Consider the following 25,041-nt stretch of genomic DNA (forward strand, 5'->3'; position numbering starts at 1 on the left):
TTCAAACAAAAAAACCTAATTATTTATTTGTTATAACATTCCAAAATTTATAATTTTGGGATGTTACAAACTACCACACTTAAAATGAATCTCGTCCTCGAGATTCGAAGAGGCTAGAAAGAAAAGGTTAGGGTTTGGAGGTCTTCTAACAAATCCAATCTCCTGCAAGGTAGGGTGCTACCACACTTAAAATCAGAGTTACCGGTCCCTCAAATTTTTAATAATCCTCTGGGGTCTTGGCATCAGACTCCTCATATTCTTCATACTAACACCTTTGGTGATGCTCTTGCGTTATATTCATAATATTCCCCTCAAAATCCGATGTCTTTCATGGATATAAGCTTCTTCCGTCACTGGGTCTTCTTATCTCACAAGTCTCGTGATCATTCTAAATAACCTATCGATGATTCTCATGGTGGTCTACCATTTGTGGTTATCCTGCAGTGAGAAGGGTCTTGGCTTCATCCTCACCGTAAAAAAAAAATTCCTACGCGTAACAACAATTGCCATGTACATGGGCTTTCATCATACCATTCTAAGGCTTAAACAAAAGCTTCAAAGAGCGTCGTCTCTCACTATAGGTAAGTCTCTCATATTTACCATTCCGGATAGCAAGAGAAATGATAAGAGTAAGTCGTCATGGTCGCCAAGCCATGTCGCACCGAAATCATTACCTTGTATAAGGTTTAGTGAATCTCGTATTCTAACACTTGGGCGTCCTCACAAGAATTGCAGAATTTCTCTTGTACACGAACGAAGTTCACATGAATCCATTGGTTCTGCAAGCTGAACAAAACATCTATCGTATTCTTCACCACTCTCAGGTTTTCGTATGCTCCTAAGAAAACGTTTGCTGACACATCATAGCTTATTCCTTCATGCTCTTGGGGCAACCTTTATGAAAATCTTGGGATACATCCTTGGTACAAGTTGTATTCCTTGAACTCATTTTCCTTTCCATTGGTTTGTTTATCCTTAGGTATTGGTTCCTCATAATAATTCCTTCATTTCATCCTCATTCTATTCTCGAAATTCCACTTCAAAAGTACTTGGTTACAAATGTTGTCACCCACATAGTTTGATATGATCCTGCATTTCCTTCAATTGTATTCAGTGGATTTGGCTCCTTGGTATGCATGGTACATTCCTACTCCTTGGATCATGTGGGTTTACCGATTACTACCACACTTAAAATGAAATATACGCATGCCTGCATAGACCATATTTTCTCATATCCTCGAAAATGGTCAGAGATGTTTGTATATGGAGCAACAACTCTTACAATTTGACATAGGAAATCATGAAATAATAAATTTTATTGATCCATGAAGTTATTACAATCTCGGAGACTTCCGTTGCAAAATTTAACTCCATAATCTCATGAAAACAAGAGTGCTTCATGTTACACTTATTGCCATTGTCAAAACTTAACTACTCCATTTTAGCTTTCTTCCCCTGTGGACATTTAGTAGCATAATGTCCTGCATCCTTGCAACGAAAACAAATGACTTCCGACCTGTCTCGGGGCTTCTTGGTGTTTGTTTTTGTTCCTTGGGTTTCCTGCTTCCTTCCTGGGCACATATTGATGTAGTGGCCCAATTCCTTACACTTGAAACATCTGATATGACTCAGGTCTTTACGTGCAGGGATTTGATTCTGGCTGGTGTACTTTCTCTTCTTTCCGGACTCCTTCATTCTGGCCAGTTCTTCTATTTCATGAGGATCAAACTCTACTTTTTCTGTCGGGAAGTTCCCCACACACTCTTGGCTTTCCTTCATGCAATCTTGTGAAAGGTGTCCTTCTTCTCCACATGAGTAGCAGGTATTGGAGAAAATTTTGGTTAGGCCTTGTCCATCAGGGTCTTCTATATTTTTCTTCATCACTAGTTCTTCTAAAATATTCTTCTTGAGGGTTTCCTTCATTGCTTCTTTCTGCTGCTTGACAACTTGTTGCACCTTGGGGTAAATGTGAGACTGAGCTGGGTAGTGGGTGGTTCCTTCACACAAGAAACAAGTCACGTGACTAGTTCGGCATTCCTTTTGTTGGGTGATTTTCTTCACAATGAGGGCATCCATCCTTCTGTTCTTCCTGGGTGTGTCCTATTTCTCCACAGATCTTGCATGCACAAGGCTTGTTCATCGGGTTATCATAGCTCTTCTGAATGAGACGGGATCTTAACAGACTCTTCTTGAATTCGTCCCAAGTTTCTGCTCCACTAAATCCTTGTATGGCATGATGTATTTTCCACCAGATAGCAGCACTTTGCATAAAGTACTAAAGAGCGTGTGCCACTTCATACTTCCTTGAAATCAAATTGCTCCCGAAGTGGTTCTCCATGTTCTGAATCCATATTTAAACTTCCAGCTAGGTCATTGGTCCAGAGATTACAAGTCGTGCTTCATACGCCATCTATTGGGTCCAACGTTTTTGGGATGAGATGGGTAAGAGAGAGAGAGGGAAAGAGGGAGATACACACAATACAAACAACATTTTTGAGAATAGATTTTTATTTGTGGCTCTCGGAAAACACACGCAAATGACGGCTCACAAATCATCATATCTAACATGGGTATTAACAAGGGTTTGGACTTCTAATTACCATATAAATATTGAAACACTTCAGGGTCTTTGAATTCTTCGGGTCTTGAGAGTCTTCAGTTGGCGCAGCTTCAATTCTTCAAATGCATGATGAAATCCTCTTACTTTGAAGTGGGACTCAGTTGATCCTTCATGTTGTCAAAGGGAAAGGGTACTGTCTAACTATTTGACGTGAGAGAGAATATTTAATGAAATCAGAAGAGATGACAAGTAAAGGATGTTCTTGGAAATAAAAGTTTGGAGAGATGCTTTCCTAAGGGATTTCCAGTTTCTAGGATCACGTCCTACAGTCAACATGCGCTCTGATACCATATCTGTAGCGACCCGACTCAAAACGAGTCAAGCCTTTGTGTTCTGTGTCATCCCTGGATCAGTATGCTGGCACACACAGTACATCAATGTATATATCAAAGTGCAATCACATGTAAATAACGTAAAACTGATATATACCTCAAAATCTCAACGGAAACGGTCAAGGGAGTGGAGTCCCAATAAACACCAATGGCACGTTGAGTGCAGACCGTAACCCTGAATCGTACTCTTACTCGTCGAAAAAAGAATCTGCAACATAAGACATTACAGCCGTGTAGGTCGGCATATTGAATATGCCGGCAAGCCACAAAAGAGAGGGGTAAAAATATCATCTATACTATATGCATATATGGCAAGTGGGACTCTAGTTAAAGTTTTGTGTAAAGCAAATTTTCCCTACAACAAGAGAGAGGTAAAAGCAAAATTTACTACATTGTTGGTTGTTAAAGAGAAAGGTTCCACCAACCGTTTCTCATACCCAAGTTATCAATATTACCCATATCAATAAGTTAATAGTGTTGAGAATTCGTGATAGTTTCAGTTCCTTTGGCTCAAGTTGTCCATGACCGTGGACACAGCTAATCGATTAGGTTTGAGTACTCTGCTGAGTTTTGCACACGTTCCCCCACAAGATTTGATCGCCTCCGTTGAAGTCCTTGCACTTCAGGGTGTTTGAGAACCGGATGATCAAAACATGGTCTTTCAACGGGTTCCTCTGAGCCTCTGTCGGTGCCCATCCAATCCTACCGTTCTTCTACATCTCGTAGCACCGCCCGTCCAGATTCACCACGTTGTACAACCAAGCCAGAGCCCATAATGACTTGTGGCTATGCAGGTAAGCCTTGGGTCTTGAAATATCCATCCATCACTTTGAGCCTGGGTGAAGCTTTCCGCAAGATGTCATGGCGCTTCTCCATGCATCTCGGGTCCTCCGTTGGTTTATCCCAGGGAGCCCATCTGAACCGTCCTTCACCCAGAGGTATATTTCGTTCTGTGGTCTTGCAAGTCTTGGAGTCTTCAGGTCTTGATTATTAATTTCTCACAACACTCATGATAAACACTCAACTAAACCCTGTCTACTAGGAGCGTAGCAAAATAACGATCCGGCCAAAGTAACAAGGGTTTTAGGGGTGCCTATCATAACATACTACTCAATAATCAAAGTTTCCAAGTACCTACTTGCATGCAATGGGTGAAGAAGGTTGAAACTAGTGCAATAAAACCATAGGTAAAAATATGATCAATGTGAACTTGCCTGGTATTACTTGACGAAGATAGTCACTCTCATAATCCTGATAATTCTACTCGTCACACTCCGAGCAATCTATCGTAAATGAATAGCATTCAATAAACATTCATGCCAAAAGGAAGAACCAAAAGAACATAAGAACAAAACATGTTTTGGTGCAAAATAATAACATACCAAGATTTAATAAGAAAAGATAGGGCCTTATGGTGTTGTAAAAGGAAAGTTGAAAGGGGTCAACTCAAAAGAGTCAAAGGATGATCAACTATCGCTATATAAGCTCGACTTGCATATACTATGGGAGATGATCAAAAATATTGGGGGAACAACATGAATGTTGTTTGAAAAATAGTATAATACATAAGAATTTATTTGTAGAAAGAATTTCTTGAAATGGAGCACTACAACTACAACACAAGTTATAGCGAATTGAAGTATGAATTGAATTTGCATTCAGAAGGTCAAAAGAAGTTGAACTGAAGTACGATGGTTATGTACAAAAATATATGACATGAGTATTTAGGGATAAAAGGAATCAATTGAAAAGGTGTTATGATTTGCAAGATAAGATCAAATGAATATTCGAATACAAATTTGAATCGCTCAAATTTGTAAGGTTCAAAGGTTGAAACTAATGATGCTACTGGATATAGGAGATCAATATGAACATGGAAAAAAAGAATTACTTGATTTGAAATAGCGGATCAAAAGATACAAATATTTCAATGTAAATCTAATTACTCTACCGTATACTAGTGTAGGAATACTAGTCAAGAAATAATAAACTATGGGAATATAAAAGAAAAATACGAAGAGAAATACTTTTAGAATGCACAGTAAGAATTAATTCCAAAGAGGAGACCACTTCGAGAAATCCCGCCGAAGAGAAGAAAATATTATTTATTTAATAAATCTAGTTAAACCAAAAGATTGATTTAACCCGAAGTAGATGATTTTTGGATGCTCCTAAGAATCTATATTTATAGATGGAAAAAAGGTCTAAAGATCAATAGATAGACAATGTGGGACTAAACATATACGTAATGTAGGGAAAATAGAAAAAAGAGGGAAAGAAGTGCCGCATGGGCCAAGGGCTTCGGCCAGCAGCGTGACGCAAATTCAACGAGGCGTGGTTTTTTTTAATTCTGGATGAACACTGTTCGTGGTGAATAGTGCCTTTTTTATTTTTGAAAATAAACATCGAAAAAAAAACGAAATTAAGAGAACATTTTATATATGCATATTATATATCAAAAATTTCAGAATAAAATGTCCTATAACATGAACATATTTTAAAGACCAAATAAAATACTTTTTAAAAAATTATGATTTTGCAATAGCTTTAAAACGAAAAGAAATTTGAATTTCAAATAAATTGCAAATACTTAAAATTTGAATTAAGACATTGTCTCTGTGTTTTGGAGTGTCATTTTCCTCCTCTCATTTGATTTTTTTACCAAAGGGTTTTGAAAATATTCAAACTCGAAATTGAATCGGGATTCAGAATAGAAAATTTTGGGAAAGTCATTTTATTCCCTCTCATTATTTTTTAAAAAAGTTTCAAAATCCACTCAATTTCAAACAATCAATCACATATCATTCAAACAAAAAATCCTAATTATTTATTTGTTATGACATTCCAAAATTTATAATTTTGGGATGTTACAAAAAAAACTGTTGGATCGTCATCCAAACCTAACTTCAACTCTCATAGTGCAACTCAATGTATACTGAGATCGTTGAGAAGAAATATATGGAAGCAAAATATATCCAGAAAATAGTGAAAGTCTGATGGAATTATGACATTCCATATGGGAAGGCTTGGAGGGCTAAGCAGAAGGCTATGGAGGAAAGGTTTGGGACGTTCTTCGACTCATATGATAATGTTGTCCGTCTTCTTGACATACTGAAGGAGAGGAATCCTCGCACTTATGTTAACATACAACACACGAGGTTGGAGATTATACCAGATTACAAGGTGTTGAAACGAGTATTCTTCTCTTTCGGTTTGTGCATCGAAGCTTTCCGGCATTGTCCTCCTGTGATGCTTGTGGATGCTACATTCCTGATTGGTCAGTACAAAGGGCAAATCCAGACTACTATTGGTGTGGACGGGAACAACCAAATCATCCCACTAGCCATGACATTTGTGGAGGGTGAGAACTTTCTGAGCTGGGTATGGTTCTTCCGGCAAGTTAAAATTGCGATCGTGAAGGACCGAACAAACGTGTGTGTCATTCATGACAGACATCCTGGTATATTAAAGCTCGTAAAGACACTAAGTAATCCAACAGCTAACGAGCCAACACCTTGGAAGGACTTGTAAAGCGAGTGGTGCATGCGCCATCTGGGTGTAAAAAAATTCTCACAGTTCAAGAACAAACGGTTAATGAACTTATTCAAAATGTTATGCAAGCAGAAGCAGCAACGCAAATACGAATTTATTTGGTAAAAACTAGATGAGTTTACTAAGAAGCAAGTCCTTGCTAGGAAGAAAATGGAAAAAGACCAGGTTAAATTAACAGCACTCATCGCGGAGCTAGAGGAGCCAGTGGGTCTTTGTGACTTGCCAGCAGTTGACCCTCCTAATACAAAGAGAAAGAAGGGCAGGGCAATAAAGAATTTTTCTGAGTGGGTAGAGAAAGAGCCTCCAGTGAATTGGTCTTTGCTGCATGACACCCATGGAGCCAGGTATGGCCACATGACAACCAATCTTGCATAGGTGTATAACTTTGTACTCAGAGGGAATAGAGCATTGCCACTGACAGCTATTGTGGAGGGTGTATTCCATGGGACTTTGAGATATTTCAGAGAAAGGCACGAGTTAGCAAAGAAGCATATTGCAGTTAATCAGAACACGCCTTATTGTAGCCGTGTCATGGAGTACATGGCTCAGAAGATAAAGAAAGCAAAAAAAGCACACTGTCACACTCATAGGTAATCAGGAAAGGAGGTACGAGGTTCAGCTTCCTACTGATGGTTTTGGTTCTGCAAATGAGGTGAAGACGCATGAGGTTAAAAGTGGAACGGAATTTGATCCAACTTGTGAGTGTACATGCAACAAACCGTAGTTGTTGCACCTGCCTTGCTCACATGTGTTGGCTGCCTGTGGCCAGATTGAGTTAGACCATATCTCCTTCGTGTCTCCGTACTATTCAAAAGAGGCAGTACTCAATGTCTGGACAGGTGAGATGACAGGGTTTATAGTCATCGGCAATTTCAACAAGGTAAACAATGGTGAGAGAGTATACATCCCGGATCCTGGACTTCGGCAAACTAGCAGGGGCAGACGTAAGGTAAAGCACATCTGAAATGATATGGACCAATCTGAAGCTGGTGGAGCAACCAGACAATGTTTGCTCTGCGCGGCTTATGGACATAGGAGGAAATATTGCCTCGACCAAACAAAATGTGTTGCTTCCACATCGACGATTGTGACAACAATAGCAAGAGGTGGTCGTGGCAATCGTGATGGACGTGGCAGTCGAGGCTGAAGGGGTGGACGAGGAATAAATAACTCAGAAGCTACATAATGTGTCAGCCTACGTTTTAATTTGTAATATGTCTGCACTATGTTTTAATTTGTAATATGTTTGCACTATGTTTTAATGTGTACTATGTCGTACTATGTTTTATTTTTAATATGCAAATTTGAGAACAATTTTCGAACATGAGCTAGTTAAAAAACATAATTACTAATACTACTGGATAATTCTGCTGTATAATTCAATACAAATTCTAGTACTGGATAGTTCAACTACTAGATAGTTCTACTAGTGGATAGTTCATACAAATTCAACCATTACATACTTCAAATCATCACAGATCTCCTTCAACTTCTTGACCTTGTCCTTATAGCCATGGTTCTTTTTCATCATATCAGAAATGATGTACTCCAGCTTTTTCTTCTCTTCCTTCATTTGGTCTCTCTCTAGCACAAGTTGGTCCCTCTCCTTCTCGGCCTTCGCCCTAAGTACCTGATGTAGATTGGTGCAAAAATGGTCTGTCAACTTCTTCTTCTCAATCTCCTCTTTCAGATCACTGATAGCCAACCTAGCACTGCCAAGCTGATTAATAGCCTCCTCTTGTCAGCCACCATTTTTGCAAAATCAAGTTTGAAAAATCTAAGCTCTTCCTCCATCTTCCTCTTTTCTCCAATTATTTTGAAATTTTCTTCACCCAGCTTCAGATTTTCTCTGATTTTGTCCTCGTTTTCTTTGTCATGCATGCTCCACAATTGACCTATGCAAAACTGCATAGCAACTGACCGCTCGGGGTCTATCCACTCCAGATAACAACACTTTTCTTCTGCCTAAAATTCAAAACAATTTTAGTGATTAACATACAAGAAATTGAGTGGAGCAGAAACTAACTAAGATTAACTAATTACAGTGCAACATACCTTCTACTTTGCACAAGCAAGAAAACGCCAGCCAGTGTCAATAGATTGAAATGCAACTTGCCTAAGGCAAGGGTCAAGATGCATACAGCGAGAAGATAGTTTACGAGCAATGCCACTCCATTCATAGCATGGGATAGTCCTAGGAAGCTAAAAACAGAAGACACCGAGCTATTATGAAATCCCAAAATGAAGAACCCTAAACCTAACCGTAAATGTTGGGATCCCAAAATTAACGTACCTGGCTGGTCACACTCTCGTCATCCCAAGAAGAGCTTGATCCCTCGCTCCAAGAAACCATGGCAAATTAATTTGTAGAACTAAATCTATCGGAGAACCTAAAAATATTTGAAGAAATTAATTGACAGACCTAAATATATCCAAATCTACTGGACAACCTAAAAATATTAAACTACTTAATTAGCAGGCTTAAATATATCCAAATCTATCGGACAACCTAAAAATATTTAAACTACTTAATTAGCAGACCTAAATATATTCAAATCTACAAACCTAAAAATATTTAAACTACTTAATTGAGTCACCTAAATATATCCAAATCTACCGAAGCATACGGGAACGATTGTTGAATTCTACCCTTGAAGCGTGCGAAGAAACGACGAACAACGACCGACCACCATCTTTACCCACACCTCCACCTCCATCACCACCACCACCACGACGTGTGTCCCCTTCTTCACTCCTCTCCACCTTCTTCCTCTCCACCACACCACCTCCTCACCATCCACACCTCCACCACCCCACCACCATGGCACGAAATTAGACCGTAGGCCGATGAAGATGGGTATGATCTATTATTTCAGCGGATTGAATAGAAAAATGGGTTGAGGATGGAGGAGCTCGGAGGGGGCAAAATGAGGGAAGAAAAACGAGAGTGAGAAGAGGAGCCAGCGACTAAGGAGGAAGAAGGGCTCAGTCGGCCTTATCATGTGCTCTTCGGCCTCCTGGAGGCCGACGGGTCCTCTTCGATCAGCCGTGGGCCGCCCACAGCAGGCTCTTCGGCCACCCGCGGTCGACGGGCCCTCTTCGGCATCCCGCCAGCCGACAGGACCCCCTTCGGCCCACCAGAGGCCGACGGGGTGCTATTTTTGAAAAAAAATCAATTTCGACATATGCTTTTTGAATTTGGTAGAAAATAGGTAGTACTTTTGAAAAAAAAGTTCAAGTTTTGCCCAGCATTCAAAAGATAAACAGCAATAGTTATTCACTAATGATTTGCTAGATTGCAAGTAAGATATCTTTATGACAAGAAAAGATGAATATCAAATACTCATTTACTGAAACCTCTCAGTTTCAAATGCCCAAGTTGTTGAATTCAATATTTGCACTAAGCAGATTTCCTATCAACACCAACAACAAAAAGGGTTAAAGTCAACAAAATTGCAGTTGGTTGTAGCATCACCACCAATACCCTGTTGAAAAGAATATATATCTACAATGCCACCATAATATTTCGCCCTTTACACCTTTTAGGCAGATTTCAACAATATACTAGCCATATTTTGTACCCATTAGACTGGTGAATTTCTTCTGTATATGTATTCTAAACCAATATGAAGCTCATCGTGGGAACTCCAGGTTGCTACCAACTATAGAACATCAAGGCAATGGAGACAGTAATGGTTAAGAATTCTCTCAACAAGACTGTTGGATTCAGGAACCAGAGAAGATGTAATGCTGTTCCAGAAGTGGAAAGTGGTAGAGTAATTCAGAATCTTGGAAAACAGAGCATCGTGTTGTGCTCTTTCAGCCGCACTGTCTGGTTCTAAGAAGTACCTGCAGTACATCAATACTGCAATGAGCATGCATACCAAAAATTTAACCAGTACTATCTGAAGAAAAAAGGGTTACTTCATGTTTTCCGAAAACAAGTACTCCCTCTGATCCATATTACTTGTCTTAGATTTGTCTAGATACGGATGTACTTAACACTAAAACGGTCTAGACAAATCTAAGAGAAGCAATATGGATTGGAGGGAGTACTTTAACAATTTTATATGCAAATGGTAAACTACTTTCACAGGGGTAAATGCTAAATGTTAAAATTTTGGAATGGCTGACATGCATCAAGTCTAGAGACTGAATTTTACAATAACTGTTCGGGATCAAGAAGCATATTAACAAACATTGCTGCAAATAAAACTCACAAGAGCATCAGAGTTGGAAAACATAAAGCTATGTTCTGCAGTAGGAGGCAACTTTGATGAAACAAAGGGGTGACAAGAGGAAAGAGTACTACAACCTAAGTGTAAATATTTTAGTTCGTAAAGTTCATATTGCTGGTTGAGATCAAACCTCGATGTATAGACTAACAATTGTATAGCTTACAGCAGAATATTACTTCCAAATAGTAAAGCTGAACAAATTGGCTGACCATGGAAGGACTAATGGATGGACAAACTACGTACCAATTGATATCCGTAGAATTTATGGGGTAGAATGTAAATGAGGGTTCCAACTGTATCTCAAGGTGCTCCCTATTTGAATCACTGTCAGAATGATTTCTTATTACTCTTGTCATAAGTTCAGCACCATTCCACTGCATGAGAGTGTCATCATATGTTGAATACCATTCCTTCAGGCACTCCAGCAAGAATGGGCTGCATCAGCAAAAGTAATGTATGAAACTACATGCATGGGTTAGAAGTATTAGAAGAGCTTGAGAATGTCATTAACTCATTGTTCAAGCCATTGCATTTGACACCAAGCCTCATAAAACACTTTGTGCTACAATTAAATTTTGCATGTTCAAGTTGTTAATGCGTTGACGGAACATAAAAAATTATGCTTTTAGGATTCTGTGTTGTAACTATTCGTGTCCCTGTTACATGATAGGATAAATGTGTTAGATTTTAATTAAGCTAGCCAAATTTCCCAATAACCCATAAGGCTAGATGCAATGACAATACATATACTCCATATTAGAAAATATAGCTGTATTATACAACTCTAATGCTTATGACTAAAATATATCTATTAGACTTTTCCTGCAAATATAGCAGTTATTGTCTGCACCTTCATAATCTACACCCACCAATAAGCAATCTAGATTTCTTTGTATCCTCCATTTAAGGAATTTCTGGCCTCTGAGAGCCAATGTGAAGATTTTTTCTAACATCTTTCAAGTGACATAATAGATGACACTTATCCTATATAACGAGTTGATCCCCACCACTTCTATTTATCTCAACATGCCTGCATGACACCTCGCCACATATGCCACCTCATCAACCCCACTACTTTTATTTCTCTGATCCTCTCTACATGCATGTTCTTAAATAGTTGAAACCCACTATTTATTTTTCTAGCACATGCAAGCCCTCCACATCATCAAACACATGCAAGACCTCCATACTTCATTTACAGTAAAATGGAGCCTAAACTGAGCCCTCTCAAGCCATTAGGGATATCAGCATGTCCAAAGCCTTCACACCATCAATCGTATGCTAGACCTCCACATTTCATTTTCCAACAAATGGAAAGCCTCCATATCATCAAGCATATACAAGACCTCCAAATCATTGGCATATTAGCAACAAATCATTTCACCGAAGCTAGAAAATTACGAGCCGCTATAACGTGCAGTCACCCTCCACATCATCGATTGTTTTAACAAAAAATCACTTCACTGAAGCTAGAAAAACTAGGAGTCACTATAAAGTGCAATCGCCTCTATATATATGGCGAGAATATGGAAAATATTATTCTTATGTATTCTAATTTTATTCTTGATAAGTTCATTGCTATAAATTCCCGCAACAGCGTGTAGGTATTATCTAGTTTATCCAACTGCCCTTAAAAAGAGATGGACTGCTAATATATAGTTGAACAATTCATGTGACTTCGTAATTCAAATTGAAAATTCAGGTATGTGAAACTTTGTCCTTTGAACATCTGCAAGCGTTGTGGCGTGTCAGTAATTGAATTACATACCAAGACAACAAGAACTATGACCTAGACAGACCAAATCGGTGCCTAATTTGTATGCATAAATACATAGGATACCATTTGAGATGTAAGGGAAATAGTAATTAAAAAAGGAAATGGTTATACGAGATCACATGATACTATCATTACCTCTGTTTTTCAAATGCCAATACAGCACCACTGAAACTGGAACCTCTAGAAACTTCTTTTACAGTACCAATAGTATTTCGGAGGGATTTCAATGGTTTGAGTACAATAACATCAGAGTCAAGGTATATACCACCATATCTGCATACAGAACATAGATCATATATCAATATTTTGTCCACAAAATAAGAAGAATTGAAACTGTACTCATGTCACCCGACTCCCGCAAGTTGTTATGTATGTATATACCCCTCCCCTATCTCCCTACAACTCTAGTACACAACACAGCTATACACGTATACCATTTTTGGATCCGGTAAAAAATGGAAGCTCGGTGAAAGAAAGTCTCGGATAAAATTTAATGATTAACTATTTTTTCGTTGAGATCAAGAGAATGTCGATTATATGTAATGCACCTTTTAATCTTATGTTCTTTATCATCTATTCATCTACGAAAAAAGATAGGCAAAATACGGAGAACAGAGAACGGGTGTTTAGAGCTAAATCAGGATTGACTATAAGTTTATGACAGTGCAAGAAGAAATTTGTTCTGTTTTCTTGTGTTATTTTAGAAGCAACTTTAGATGCTTGAATCTTCATTGCATGTGACAATTTAGAAACAATTATGTTCTTTGGTTTATGACTCTATTTATGTAGTGCTACATGTTAGTTGTACACTAGTACTTTTAAGTTCTAACTGATCTGGAGTGTTGTTAGATTTAACAAGTAGCTGTTCATCTGCTTTCAATGACATTGTGGATCAACTGTCTCCAAATGACAGGCTCTTTTTGTAACTAAACTGTTCTACCTGACTACAAGTTGCATATTTCCTAACATGGTATTAGAGCCTTAGGGTTTTTTTTCGCACGGGCAACTCGTGCTCTCGATCCAATCCTCCGTCTACGTGGCCGCCATCTGTCCTCTGTGAACAGCACTGCTCTCCGATGTTCATCCTGTTAGAGTATATGTAACTAACTCTTTCCATCACTTCGGACTTTTGATTGCGTTGGCTAGTGCATAAAGCTTAACATGGTATCAGAGCTAAGATCTTGAGTTCAAGTCCTGGCTTTCGCAATTTATTTAAAAAAATTGCTGGTAGCCCCCCTTTGTGTCCACGTAGAGACCTCTGACTTGTCTGAGGGGGTGTTATAGTATATGTGGATTGCACTAGCCCTTTCCATCAGTTCAGACTTTTGGTTGCGTTGGCTAGTGCATAAAGCTCAACACATCCACCGCGGGTCAACTCTCGCCCGAGCCGCCGGTTGCAGCTCCCTCCCCAAGTCAACCCGCCAGGTTTCCTCTCATCGCCAGCCGTCGGATCCTGCTGCCATCCTCACCACCAGCAGCCGTCCCCATCGGATCATGTCGCCGGATCCCGCGAGAGCTAATGTCCTTGCTGCATACCAACTGCCGGCCCTACTCTGGATCGCAGCCGCCAGCCGCCGCCCTCACTGGACCTCACTGCCACGCGCCCATCGCTGGTCTCCCGTGCCGCCAAATCCCGCGCTCCCCACCCGCTGCTAGTCTCCCGCCCCGCCTCACCGGATCCCGCGTCCCTTGTCGGATCTCGCCGCCACTCGCCGGATCCCGCCCCTGCTGTTGTGGCTCTCGCTCCTCTCCGGGCTCATCCTCTGGATCGAGCGCCCTGGCCGCTGCTGATTCTGGATAAGGCCGCTGGTAGGAACCGCTAGGGTTCTACCGGGTCTAGGGCGGAGGTTGTAGGGGATGAAGCGGAGTTGGCGAGGGCTGGCGCGCAGCGGCCGACATCGGGGGACCGTTGCGCGCGAGAGGAAGGCGGCAGCGCAGTTAGGGTTCCGGCTCCTCTGGGAGCCGGGCAATAGAGTTATGACTATATTGCTTAATTCCAAAAGAGTTGTTTACATCGGTTTATATAATCTCGATAACTTGGACTCTAAGATAACTAAGATAACTTGGACTCTAAGATAACTTGGACACTAAGATAACTAAGATAACTTGGGCTAAGCCAGTAACTAATCCTGCCCATTGGGCCTCCTCCTTTGGTACGTAGTACCAATCATAACAGCCGCTGGGTGCACGTTGTACCGAGTAAAAGAAGAAAAAAAAGTGTAAAAGAAAAAAGAAAAAAAAAATGTTTCCCTCGGGTTTGCATGTCCCTTGCTGCCCGGTGACTCCTGACGGTGTCCTTTACTACTTCTGTCTCGCATCTAGGTCGTTCCTCGACGCTTGATGCTCGTTCGACCGTACCGCCGTACCCTTCGGCGTCTTCCACAGGTTGTGCTGGTAGCTCTACTGCTGCTTCTGCTGTGAGCTCCACATATGATGATTGTCGCTCTACACCGACCCCTCTCACGACTTTCACTGGTTGTACTGGCAAAATTCAAAAAAGCGCTAGGGGTTAATTATGCGTTCGGCCACCTACTTGCGCTTTTCTAGCTTAGGCGCGATTAGGCGAAATTGGGCGTAATTAGGCGTTAGTACTGTAGGATGAAGAAATAAGCTAGATGGGCCGGCCTAACCCATTAAACCACAGGCCCATCTTCATATCCTCGTACTAAAGCTCTTGTATGTGGTGCAGTCCACAGGAAATTTAGGTTTCCTCCTCACGCCGCCTCTTCCCCTCATCCTCTCTCCCTTGCTACACGAGGCTGCTTCTCTCCCTCTTCCTCCGTCCCTTGCCAGAGAAGCTCGATCCCTCGCCGGAGAAGCCTGATGCCTCGCCGGAATCAGTCAATTTGTCGTCAGAGTAGCTAAATCCCTCGTCGGCTAGGATGAATCCGCGCAGGGGAGGTAGAATCCTCGCCTGGGAAATTGATTTCTCACCTGAGAAACATGATTCCTCACCGGAGAGACTGATTCCTCGCCAGAGGACCTCGCCGGCCGCTTTTTTGAGCGCCTTGGGCCAAAGCGAGGCGCTAGGCCAACACCCAGCGCGCCTAAGCGAGCACCTAATAGCGCTTTTTTTAATCAGGTGTACTGGTGCATATGACTCCATCGAATGTGCTTCGCACACGCGTCTTCCCTTGGCGCTTGTTGCTTGTCTGCATACGGCCTCGTTTTCACCACCGGCCTTTGCAGACGATACTGATCATGCTACATCGCCACACTTCGCGGCTTCCACAGGTGGTGGTGGCCGCTTCTCTCTCGGTGCCACTACGTCGCCTACTTCAGTTGTGTACTTCACCGAGGAGGAGATTGCGCGACTTTGCGCCCTGTTGATTGCCTCCGACTCTCTGTTGTCGGGTGCATCTACATCGACATCTTCAGTTGCACCCCTGAATGAGCAGGAGATTGTGCGATTTCGATGCCTGCTAGCTTCATCTTCTGGTTCTTCATCGATAGTTTATGTTGGTTCTGCTACGGACTCTTCTGGCATTGTGAGACCACCTTCTACACAAGCATGTAATAAACAAATATTGGCACTAGTATGCAGTACTATTATTGTCTTACCTGTAAAGAGCAGCAAGGCGTACTAGCTCACTATAATGCAAGGGATAATTTATTGTTTTCCGCCATTCATACCACACCGATGCAAAAATGTGGGTTGGTGTACCCTCCAAAAGTTCATCAAGACTTGGCACTGCAACTGCAACCTTGTATCTGAAAGAGGAGGAAATCAACTATGAATGGTGATGCAGAGACAACTGTAGCGAAAACAATTATTCATAAGATCTACAACATGAAATGCACATTATATTGGTGGTCAATATATACGATAAATACAAGACGGTGTTCAGCATATTGAATTCATATGTAATTCTATGCAAATAGACATTTTAGCTTGGCTGTATGATTTAGTGAGAATTTAACTGTGGGCACTAACAACACAAATCGATGTCCATTTAGTGTATTCGGCAACCCAACCAATCGAATATAGAATGGGGCATTCAAAACCAGACAGGGATTCCTTCTCCTAGGGTTGCTCTGAGGGTCAAGTACGCCTTAAAAACTAAAAAATGAACTGCCACTAAAAAAATGGTGAAAAAAGGGGGCATGACTAAGAAGACCTTCCGTAGGCGGTAGCCCTAACAACGTAACTACAATATTATGGATTCTAACTGCAGATAAAAGGGAACTACTAATCAACCAAGAGTACAGGTAATGGACTTTCTGCTGCCAGATGTTGGCATTTGGATTGCTTGCGCATAGGCTGGACAGGCGCATGCGTACAACAGAATCATCATCAAATAGAAAAAGAATCCTCTCCAAACTACTTGAACATGTCTATCTGAATAGCCATTACGGCTGCAGCATCTTGTCGTTGTTCCCATGGGTTGTAGCTAGTATAGCTGATGTTTCACGTGTCTACAACACAAGTATTGATGATATCTTAGAAGGATTTCATTTTGGCGCAGAAGACACATCTGTCCATGGATGGCAAGTGAAAAGAATATCGCTTTTGAAATGTTATAAGATGCAATGACTATACTGAAGATCTCAAATGCCTGGTAATCAACCAATGAGTCACCAAAGGAAATCGGCCATTCATTGTTTATAAGGCGGTAAGGCGGACTAAAGTGAGCACCACCCGCTCTGACGCCTAAGCGCCTAAAGCAGACGCCTGAGCGCCTAAAGCGGGCGTATTTGTAAGGTGCTGCCAGGGCGCTTTATCGCCTACGCGACGCCTAAGTGTCTAAGGCAGGACGCCTTACAAACAATGCAGCCACTGAAATAAACGGTAGAAAACTTCAGATGGTAGATAATTTAAGATGATCCAATACTTATGCTACTTACTTTATGGGTGGGTATTCAGTTGTACATATGTGATACATTCCATCAGTAAAAACCACCTTCTCTTGGTAAATCATTAGAATTCGTGATATGGTGTATATTTTACATAATACTGCGGCACAAACTCCAGAAAGAACAGGCGCACATTAATTGTGCGTTGCTCTTTACAGAATGTTCCTTGGGATTCCAGACCATCAATTACGTATTTACGGACTACTAAAGAATGGATCTTGCTGCCTAATATGCAGATTACAACCATCAAATTACCTTTTGAAGTGGATAAATCTAGAAAGAAAAGCAAAGTTGGAGCAAACAAGTACGTTGGATAGCAAATAGCAAAGGTTAAGGTACCTCAAGGTGCATCATTTGTGATATCTAAGAAAGTCAATCAATTCAGACTAGGTCTGATCTGTATCATCCACCCATAGTTAGCTGAGATACCACTTGATGTGCCAGTGCTAACAGAGCTGGGGAGCAGTAATCTAAGAGGTGAGGGCATGTTTTTATGCTTGTACAACTAATCCAGCGGATGTTAATAGTATAGATAAAAAGAGTATAATACTTTAAACACTAAGTTAGAATCTTATGTGGCGCTAACCAAATATGCAAATGCAAGCACAAGTACCGTTATCCTACTCTTGAATACTTTACTGGACGGCTTGGGGTTCAACTAGTAATTTATTCTCCAGTTAGTAAGGAGTAATCTGGGAGGAAAAGTACACAATAAGCTTTTATATGCTAAGAAGTAACAGCGAAGACAATATTCTGCACAGATGTGATTGCATTACTGAACAGAAATAAGCCACTTATAATCCAAGGGTTAGAGAAGAGAATGATCATGTGAAGGGTGGGGATTACTGAATAGACATAAGCCACTTTTAATCCAAGGGTCGGAGAAGAGAATGACCATGTGAAGGGTGGGATTACTAAATAGACATAAGTCACTTTTAATCCAAGGGCTGGAGAAGAGAATGACCATGTGAAGGGTGGGATTAGAAATGCAATGGCAGAGACTAGAGATTTCAATTCCCTTCAATAAGAGTTTCTACTCAGTACATGTACATTTATGCCAGCAATAGTTCCTAAACATGGTGTTCGTTCCTCAGAAGTGACACATTTCCTCAAACAGCTGGTAAATATACTGGTACAAAGAAGGAAAAATACCGTGTGGTACCAAGTGGTTCAAATTCTAGTTACTTCATGCTTTTATGTTGGAAGTATTATCTTTCTGTGGTTTATTATTCACAGTTAGCTAATCTCATTAATCAAACAGTAATTATTACGAACACTAAAGAGTTGTGCGATTTCAGCTGTCACTCGCAAATTAAATCTAAAGAAGCATCAGTGAATGAGCAGGTTATGAAACATACCCTTCCTTCACAAACTCATGGAAGGTCTCGAGCTCCAGCGTCTCCGACAGCACGACCACACAGGCATCAGGATGCTGCTGGAGCAAGCTCTCGAGCCCACGCTGGTGCCGAACACCGTACGCCCACTGAGGGCTGTTCCATACCATGAACACCCTCATGGAGCACTTCCCATGCTCAAAGAACCTTTCCATGAACTCCGAGAACCCCAAATGTGGATCAATTCCTAGAAAGTGTCCCCACCTCCTAACTTGTTCCGGCTCCTCCTTCAGAATGGCTCCTATTCCATGCTCATTGTCGGACGACTTGAGGCTCCGCCGGGCAAAATTCTTGGATGAGTCTTTCTCAATTTCTGAGATGAGCATCCGCTGCACCATGCGGTCGCCACGGGTGAGTGACGTGAGACCAGGACTGTCCGGGTCCTGGAGCAGAGGGTGGTTGCGAGGATTGAGGAGCTCCAAGTTGGACCTGAGCATCCGATCGCGCCGGAGGTAGTCTGCCTTCCCCTCCAGCCACCGCGCCCAACCGGAGCGGAGCCGCGTCTCGCTACGGCCGGAGGCGGGCTTGAGGAGCAGCGCGTCCTCGATGCCGCTGATGGACGAGATCTCGACCCGCAGCTCCAGATCCACAGGCTCGTCGTCGGATCCAAAGGCGGCGGCGGCGATCTGGCGCGGGGAGTCCAAGTGAGGGAACCCCGCGGGCAGGGTGTCGCCAGCGGGGGGGAGGCGGAAGGGGAGGCGGGCGACGCCGGCGGCGTGGTCCCAGAGGAAGGACGCGGCGGTGGCGGAGGCGGGCACGTCCTCGGCCGCGTCGGTGACGGCGGAGGAGTCGTCCTCGTCGAGCACGTCGAGCTCGTCGATGCGGTCGTCGTCGGGGTTGGTAGCCGCGGCGCCCTCGGTGGCGGCAGCGGTGGTCACGGCGGCGAGGGTGAGGTCGGGGTCAAGGGCACCGGCCACAGGGTCGTCGTCGTCGTCCGCGAGGAGAGCGGTGGAGTTGGTGGCGGCGGAGTCGGTGGCGGAGGAACGGGACGAGGAGGAGAGAGGGAAGGGCGAGGAGGAGGAGAGGCGAGAGTGGAGGACGGCGAGGGAGAGGAGCAGGAGCAGCGCCGCGGCGACGGCGCAAAGCTGCGGGCCGAGGCCGGAGCGACGCCGCGCCGGGTGCGAGTGGGAGCGCGGCAGCATGTCGCGGTAGGAGGGACCCTCTCCCCTCTCTTCCCCTGCAACCGCAAGGCTCCGCTGCGCGCGCCTGTAGCTGCGTTTTCTTCGTGTTTAAACCATGCCCGGTGACTCTAGCTAGTCGGACTGTCACAGTCGCGTGGCCTCACCAACCTTTGGCTACCAACTAATCCTCTTTGGACAGGGAGCTGACCGTATGAACAGGGTAAGAGCATCTCTACTAGAGCCCTCAAACCCTCAAACCTTAAAAAATAACCGTTTTTTACAGTTTTCGTCGAAAAAACGGCGTAAACTAGTACTCTTAAACCCTTAAACCCGTAAAAAAAAATAGAGGTCCAACCCTCAAACGCCTTCCCAACCTGTAGAAGTGAGGGTTGGAAGGAAAAACTCCCCCCAACCCGCACTCCTCTTCCCAGATCGCGCGGGAGGGAATTCCCCCCGCCTCCCGAGCTCCTCCCGCCGCCTCCTCCCGCCGCCGCGCCCCCGCCCGCCGCCGCGCCTGCCCCGCCCGCCGCCTCGCCCGCCTCGCCTGCCCTGCCCGCCGCCGCGCCCCGCCCCGGCCTGAGCCATCACCTCGCCGCTGCAGCAGTTCCCCGGCGCCCAGATGAGTTCATGTTCCAATCCTTCTCCACCTCCACACTTCTACCATGGTGCCCTCGCGAGCTCCAGTGTACATACTCTTCCTGGTTTTGCTAGATAAGTAGAACAGAATTATTGGCAGAGAGGCAATTAATACATGCCCTGTGTATGTGAGTTTCTACCCAACTGAATTTTTTTCAGGCAAGTCATAACAGATTTTGCTTCAGGTTTCATGGTTTCAGGTTTTAGGTTTTATGGCAAATTTTGCCCTATGCAATTGATACATGCCCTGTGCAATTAGTTGTTTCAGGTTTTGCCCTGTGCAATTGATACCGATTTTGCTTCAGGTTCCATGATTTCAGGTTTCAGGTTTCATAACAGATTTCATGGCAGATTTTGCTGCTAAGAAATCAGTTACAAATAGAGGCTAGTAAATAGACTTTGCATGATATGCTTACCTTGTATTTTTCTTCAGATTGCTGCTAAGAAATAAGTTAGCATGTGAATAATTTGGTTTCAGATTTTCATGATATGCTTACCTTGTATTTTGCTTCAGATTGTCATGATCTTCCAAAGTTGCTATTATTTCACTTTACATTTTATCTCCATTGTCAAATGTTTTACTCATGAATTATGATGTATCTTTGTTTTACTTTTCTATGTCCTATTTGATTCGAACAATTGTTGTAATTTGCTCAAACATTGTTGTAATAATTTGAATGATTATTGTTTTATTCGGTGGTGTAATAATAACTAGAATGATTATTATTTTATGTCAAATGTGATTGAATTTGTGATATGTCATATGATGAAATGTGATGAAATGTGTGATACATGAAATGACAGTTTTAAGGGTTGGGGTTGGGGCAAAGACTAGAACCCTCAAACCCAACCCTTATAACAGAATATTCCATTATAAGGGTTGGGTTTGAGGGTTCTAGTCTTTACCCCTGTTTTTCAACCCTTAAAAGTGTTAAAAATGGCCAATTCTCAACCCTTAAAACTGGTTTTAGATTAAGGGTTTGAGGGTTCTACTAGAGATGCTCTAATAAGCTCGCTTTCGATGCACACATTCATCTTGGTCCCTTGACAGCTTGCTTGGCAACTTTTGACACACAAGTCTAGAGGAAGAATTTTGTGGTGGCATAAACAATGAGAGCTTGCATTTTCAGCTTTAAGAGCTCAAACAAGTGCCCTAAAATAGGGCATTGAAAAACAGTTTTAGGGTGTCCGGAGATGGGTTTTAAAATGACATCGTTGCTCCAACAAAAAATGTAAAATTAAACATTGAAATTGCATATAAATTAACAAGTAATATCGAACTCACCTCATAGCATCTTCAATAGTTGCTCTATTATATTATATAGGGCATGAAAAATATAAAAAATGGTTTTTATGACACCCAAAATTCTCACGAACTTTATAATAGGGCATTATTGCTCCAACAACCGCTTTAAAATAAGACAGCCGCATCACATCTTTTTTCAACAATTGCATACAAATGAAACTAAATGAATCTCAAATTAATCCAAAACAAACATAACAACAATTTCATCAAATCTACAATCAACTTACTAGATAATCCATCAAGTCCACAACATCAAATGCAACACAAATTGTTCATCAAACAATATAACAAAATTCAAAACGCAATACAACAAAGTTCATCACACAATACAACATACATTTAAATACATTACAATCGAGCACTCTTCAAGCCCTCTCAGACCTTCACCTTTTACTACCGTCAAGACTATAATTTTAGGTTATTTTGGTCGTTGGATGCACCTTAACCCCCATAGACAGTGGCAACCGCAATACACGATGCTCCAGCAACAAAATCGACGATCTACTATTGTCTGGGCCTGTTGGGCTTGTATCATCCAATTTCTCTCGGTCACTTCTTTGACAAAAAATCATCCACCAGACATGCGAAACGGTGGGTATGAGGTGAGAGGGTCACTGTGACGCCCTCGATTTTTTATCATACGCTAATCATACACGCAAATACGTACGACCAAGCTCAAGGACTCACGGAAAGATATCACAACACAACTGTAGACACAAATAAAAACATACAAGCTTCATATTACAAGCTAGGGGCCTCGAGGGCTAGAATACAGAAGCTCGAGAAACACACAAGTCAGCGGAAGCAACAAATATCTGAGTACAGACATAAAAACAAGGAGATGCCTTACAGAAGGCTAGCACAAAAGATACATCGATCGAACGAGGCGAGGCCTCCTGCTTGGGAACCTCCTAAACTACTCCTGGTCGTTAGCGGCCTTCGCATAGTAGCAGGCACCGTCGGGGTAGTAGACATTGTCGACGGGATACGCCATCTCCTGGCTCCATCATCTAGTCGCAGCAATCGTATCAAGGGGAAAAGGGGGAGCAAAGCAACGGTGAGGAATCATCCAAAGTACTCGCAAGACTTACATCACAACTATACTAAGTATGCATCAGTATCAAGGGAAAATGGTTATATGTGGACTGACTGCAGCAATGCAAGAAAAGAGAGAAGGAACTAGTCCTACCAAAGACTAGCACCTTCAGGGTCTTGCAGCAATAGACGAGAGTAGAGCAAGTAACACAAATATATAGTCATATTGTTGCGGCAATTAAATTAAGGTCACGTCCAAAGATTCTTCCTCGACTCCCTGCGAGAAAGCAACCTCGGAGAAACATTCCAATTAAGTAACCATTGAAGTTGTATAAGATCACGATACAATTCCAAGTCGTCCTGTAACCGTGGACACAGCTATTCAAATAGTTAATTTTCATCCCTGCAGTGGTGCACCACACTACCCAAAACGCTCGATCACACTCTAGTCACACACACTTTTCTGGGTCATGCCCGGCCTCGGAAAATCAACACGTCGCAGCCCTACCTAAACTCAACACAGAGGCCAGCCCACCGGTCTAAATCCTAAGCGCGCAAGGGTCATGGCCCCATCAACCTTTGTGCTCCTGCATGATGCGTGGGCGGCCAATGTCAGTCCTGGCACCTCTTATAGAAGACGATGCTTACGCGGACCACTCGGGCGTGTGCCGCTCCATTGCTGACGTGTGAAGAGCTTTGGTTGATACCACGACGTTGAGTACCCATAACTTCTCCCACGTGAAGGTTAGTGCGAAAAGGAATCCCGACCAACTCACATCAAATACCCAAATCCCATTAGCATTTTAATTAACACTACAACAATGATCGGCAATCCATGATATATGGTCTCGTCACCCCGTCTCGAGGATGTGTGGCAAGGGCCAAGAATGCTCGGCCATTGCTCGTCACATTCACACGGGAATCCACCCGCAACACACCTCATGTACCCAGTAGCAAGGTCAAGTAACTATGCGGATGTAACATCAGAGGGATTCGAGGTATCACCCTCGATGGATTCCGAACGATGTAATCGTCAAGGTGACAGGGAGGTATCACCCTCGATGGACCAAGCTTGATGGGTTGTACGACAGAGTCGTTATTGGAGGTGGTGAAGGAGGAATCACCCTCCGGGAACCACCTCCGGTTAACTACACTACAGATCTATCATCAGGAGTACGTATCGACGTGTCACCCTCGGTACTCAATAGTAGCCATGCAGCGTAGTACAACAAGGGGGTGTGAGTGATGTGACGGGTCTTGGCTCGTCGATCAATAGATCGAGACTTTGATGAAAAAGCGGGGGCAACTGGACTAAGGGGTCAATGGGGATCATTGCTCCACCTATACTAAACAGTTTTAGTGCGGTAGAGTAAATAGCAGTTCGTCAAAAACAGGCTATGCATTAGAATATGATCTATCTACAATAGTAGCAAAATCTAATGCAAGCATGAGGGATAAAGAATAGGCGATATAGGAATGATCAAGGGGGTTTGCTTGCCTAGTTGCTCTGCGACAAAGGGCTGGTCGTCACGAGGGTAGTTGTACCCGACAACTGCGTGAGTGTCAACGTCTACCGGAGAGAAGAGGGGGAATAAACAATAAATATAAAGCAGACATATGCATCACGATGCATGACATGGCAATATGCAGTGTTAGGCATGAGCTAACGCAGTACTACACGTCATGGACGGATCGAGAAAATATCTGATGATATTTCCCGGGTCTCTCACTACTTCCGAACAAGCGAAAACGGTAAAAAAGTTACATATTCGTTATGCTAGGGACGCAAGACAAACAAATGGATAGTGTATCCGATTTCATCTCGTTTTTCTAATCAGCTTTCATGTAGAAAACTTTTTGATCTGAGCTACGATTTAATTTCTATGATTTTTCAAAGTTTAAACCAATATATAAATTATTTTAATTATTAAATTCAAGAGAAAAGAAAAAATGACATCAGCATGAGGTCACACTGATGTGAGGTGTCAACTTTGACGTGCTGACGAGTCAAACTGACAGGTGGGCCCAACTCTCATTGGTAGTGGGGTTAAAAGAGTTTAGAACTAATCTAAATTAGTTAATTAACACACTAGGTCCACTAGTCAGTGACTAAATGGTTAATTAAATTGTTTAACTAATCTAGTTAAAGGCGGTGCGGTCCACTCATCAGTGTGTT

At 42.5% G+C, this 25,041-nt stretch overlaps 1 protein-coding gene across 1 annotated transcript; it reads right to left on the reverse strand.

Annotated features, from left to right (window-relative positions):
- Positions 1 to 9,833: 9,833 nt before the first annotated feature.
- Positions 9,834 to 19,978, reverse strand: LOC123425662 (uncharacterized protein At4g19900). Its single transcript, XM_045109365.1, has 5 exons — positions 18,732 to 19,978; positions 16,081 to 16,230; positions 12,655 to 12,792; positions 10,986 to 11,177; positions 9,834 to 10,353 (listed from the first exon to the last, which is right to left on the reverse strand). The coding sequence occupies exons 1-5, from the start codon at positions 19,907 to 19,909 to the stop codon at positions 10,167 to 10,169; spliced, it is 1,845 nt and encodes a 614-aa protein (XP_044965300.1). The 5' UTR covers positions 19,910 to 19,978; the 3' UTR covers positions 9,834 to 10,166.
- Between the last annotated feature and the right edge of the window lie 5,063 nt (positions 19,979 to 25,041).

This window comes from Hordeum vulgare, chromosome 2H (genome assembly GCF_904849725.1).
Source record: "Hordeum vulgare subsp. vulgare chromosome 2H, MorexV3_pseudomolecules_assembly, whole genome shotgun sequence".
Taxonomy (NCBI): Eukaryota; Viridiplantae; Streptophyta; class Magnoliopsida; order Poales; family Poaceae; genus Hordeum; species Hordeum vulgare.

Coding starts and splice junctions, on each gene's coding strand:
- LOC123425662 (XM_045109365.1), bottom strand. CDS start 19,909: ATGCTGCCGCGCTCCCACTCGCACCCGGCGCGGCGTCGCTCCGGCCTC. Junction 12,793..16,080: donor CGCCTTGCTGCTCTTTACAG/GTAAGACAATAA, acceptor TTCTGTATGCAG/ATATGGTGGTATATACCTTG. Junction 10,354..10,985: donor AATTCTACGGATATCAATTG/GTACGTAGTTTG, acceptor GATGTACTGCAG/GTACTTCTTAGAACCAGACA.